Source organism: Arachis hypogaea, chromosome 15 (assembly GCF_003086295.3).
Source record: "Arachis hypogaea cultivar Tifrunner chromosome 15, arahy.Tifrunner.gnm2.J5K5, whole genome shotgun sequence".
Taxonomy (NCBI): Eukaryota; Viridiplantae; Streptophyta; class Magnoliopsida; order Fabales; family Fabaceae; genus Arachis; species Arachis hypogaea.
The window spans coordinates 26,639,347-26,642,969 of NC_092050.1; the positions used below are offsets into that span (position 1 = coordinate 26,639,347).

The 3,623-nt window shown below is 32.2% G+C and overlaps 1 protein-coding gene across 1 annotated transcript; it reads right to left on the reverse strand.

Moving 5' to 3' along the window:
- Positions 1-1,016: 1,016 nt before the first annotated feature.
- On the reverse strand, positions 1,017-3,358 carry LOC140179176 (uncharacterized mitochondrial protein AtMg00810-like). Its single transcript, XM_072217833.1, has 3 exons — positions 3,077-3,358; positions 2,648-2,887; positions 1,017-1,028 (listed from the first exon to the last, which is right to left on the reverse strand). Exons 1-3 carry the CDS (start codon positions 3,356-3,358, stop codon positions 1,017-1,019), a joined length of 534 nt encoding a protein of 177 aa, XP_072073934.1.
- Positions 3,359-3,623: the final 265 nt, after the last annotated feature.

Below are 3,623 nucleotides of genomic sequence, written 5' to 3' on the forward strand. Positions count from 1 at the left end.
AACTAAGATATTATTATAGTAGTACGGATTAATTTTATGTCTATCTTTCTATTAGTTATTTATAGAATTTGAGACTTAATTATTCTTAAAATATTAGTAAAAATATGTATTTTAAATTTTAATGTTAGGTTTTTTATTATTTTATATTTTTTATTTACATGAGACCGGTTTTACCGGTTGGACCAGTAACTCATCGGTTAAACCAATAAACCAGTAAACTAGTAACCTGACCGGTTTGATCACCGGTTCGGTTCTGACAACTATGGTCCTAATCATTATCTTGTGTACCTGTTTCGCGTTCTTGAAAAAATAAAATACGGTAGTATTCGTTCCTTGTTTGCAGTGTCTTTGTTTTCCGTTTAGGGCGTTTCAATTATGTCTTCACCTTCGTCTAATAATCGTCGTTCCAATTAGAGGTGGTAATATGTACCTAAACTTGCGGGTATTCAATCCGATTCTATCCGATCGGGTAGAATTGTCAATCCGATCCGCAATGGGTAGGGTAGAGTGCGGGTAAGATTCTCTTGCGGATCAGGTAGAGTGCGGGTTGAATCTCAATCCTACCCGACCAATTCGCATTCTATATATGTTTATGTTATATACTTATATAAAAATATGTTTTAAGTGGATGTTGAATCAAAGACCTCTCACTAAATGCAAAAGATCCTTAACCAGTAAAAAAAATCATTAATTGATAATTTAATATTTTTTTTTACATAAAAATTAGTTCTATTTTAAATTATCATCAAGTTATATAATAATGTTGTATATTTTTTGTAATCCGCATGTAGGGTCGAGTACCCACGGATTAAGAACAGGTAGGGTTAGGGTTAGAATTTTCCCAATTCGCGGGTAGGATAGGGTTGAGTTTATATAAAAATCTCAACCCGCGAATATGATTAGGATTGGATCCAAATCCTACCCTATCTTACCCATTGCCACCCCTAGTTCTAATACCACATATACACAAGGCTTTTTCTTTTACTATAATTGCTTTTGATGTGTATAATAATACATTAGGATTTGTCCTGCACCATTTGAATTTTGACCGTCAAGTCTATCGTTACTCTTTCAATTCAAAGTACACTAGCTTGCACCCAAAAAAAAAATTAAGTGCAAAAAAAAAATAATAAATAAATAAAGAAAAACAAAAAAAATTATTTTTATTGTATTTATTTTTTATATTATTTTTTTAACTATAAAATTTAAAGGTGAATCTTTTTGAAAAAGAAAAAAATAGTTAATACTCAATTGTCTCCTAAAATCTAAAATCAAATTTAAATTGACTCTTAAAATTTTAATGGGCTCAAATTAGATCCTGAAATTTATTATTGCAACTTGCATGAACCTTTAAACTAATATTTGTTAACAACATGTTGATTTGGTATATCAATTTGTTGTGATTTGGATTCTTCACCCAAGTTTAATGTAATCAAGATTTATTAGAGCTCCATAAGCTTGATTGTTGCTTCTAGAGCCGCAAAATTTTTAAATTGAACTTGTTATTATCGTATTCGTGAGGATGTTGGGAAGCCAATCAAACTTCTAAGAGATCTAGTAGGTCTTAGTCACATGAAATCTAAGCGAGGAGTCCAAATCTTAACCAGTTAACTTACAAAATCAACACGCTATTTACAAGAATCTGCTTAGGGACTAACGTGAATTACTATTGTAAATTTTGGGGGCCGAATTAAGTTAATTGTAATTTAAAGGGTTAATTTAAGTCTGACTTCAAATTTCAAGGGTCAAATTGAGTATTAACTCGGAGAAGAATGATAGGTGCTTCAAATTTTCGTAATATAAAGAGTTCAAGTACCATTAATAGTTATTAATTTATATTTTTTAAGTATTAAAATGTTAAATTTAATGTCATGTATTTCGATTTTGTTTATTTAGTTACTAGATGGGCTTTATGTTAGTGGGTTTAAGATTTCTTTATTTTAACCTAATAAGAGTTTATAAATATCTCTTAAACTATTGTAACCATCATAAAAAAAAATTAGAGATGTGAAAATCTCCCTTCTTGATGAAACTAGGGTGGAAACCAATAAAATTGAGTGAGTTTTTTATCTTGTTAGAGAATTAGGTGAAAAATTAAGTAAATTTATTTAATTTAATTTTTTTAATTAAAGTGTGAATAAATCAAGTTGAATGAGTTTTTTTTATTTGTATAAAAAATTATATTAAAAAATAAATAGTTTTTTAATTCAATTTTAATATATGTTAGAAATAAGAAACTAAACTGAAAAAGAATTTGTGTATTATTGAGTGACATAGGAGCATGTATAAGTGTTAGAAAAAGTAAAGTAATAAAAGTATATAATCTTACAATTAATATACAGATATTCTATATAAATATAAATGATACTAATTGATCTAAATTTATTCTAATTATTCTCTAACATCCCCCCTCAAACTCAAGTGGGAGCTAAGGATACCATCTTGTGTTTGGATACTAGAATCCAAAAATGAGTAAGATGATGAGCCTTCGTGAATATATCAGCAGTCTGATCCAGCGTCCCAATAGTGACTAGGCGAACAGCATCAACAAGGAGATGTTGCCAGACAAAATGACAATCAATCTCAATGTGTTTGGTGCGTTCATGAAACACATCATTTTGCACAATCTGAATAGCACTGCGATTACCACAAAAAAATCAATTGGAGATGACTGAGGAGCACCCAAGTCTGCGAGAAGCCAACGAATCGAGACAACCTCAGCAGTGGTGTTAGCGAGAGCACGGTATTCAGATTCTGTGCTTGATCGAGCAGTGAATGTTTGCTCCTTAGCTCTCCAAGAAATGAGAGCATCGCCAAGAAACAAACAATAACAAGTAGTAGAATGACAATCAGTGGGATCACCAGCCCAATCAGCATCTGAGTACGCCTGAATGGATAAAGATGAATGAGCATAAAATAAAGGCCATGAAATAGGATGCCTTTGATGTAGAGAAGAATGCGAAAAACTACCACATAGTGAGTAGTACGAGGAGCTGATAAGAACTGGCTAAGAACATGAACTAGATAGGAGATGTCTAGTCCGGTGACAGTCAAGTAGACGAAACCTCCAATTAACTGTCGATAAAGAGTAGGATTTATCCAAAACAGTGCCATCCATAGGTGTATATTGAACATTAGGCTCAAGGGGAGTAGACTCAGTATGACTATCTGTAATCCTGGCACTAGTAAGAAGATTTGAAGCATACTTAGCTTGAGAGAGATAGATACCATCATCTATGAATATGACCTCAAGACCAAGAAAATAACTGAGAGAACCAATATCTTTCATCTCAAAAGTATGGTGAAGGGAGACTTTGAGATCAAAGATACCATCAACATCATCTCTAGTAATGATCATATCATCAACATACAAAAGTAGAAGAACAACTCCATGTTCACTTTTACGAATAAAGAGAGCATTCTCATGAGGGCTGCAAGTGAAACTGAGATTGCATATAATGATGCGGAACTTGTCAAACCATTCACGAGGAGATTGCTTAAGACCATAAAGTTCCTTGCGAAGGAGACAGACTTTGCTAGAAGGACAAGGATAACCTGGAGATGGTTTCATATAGACCTTCTTTTTCAAATTTCTATTAAGAAATGTATTTCTCACGTTCATC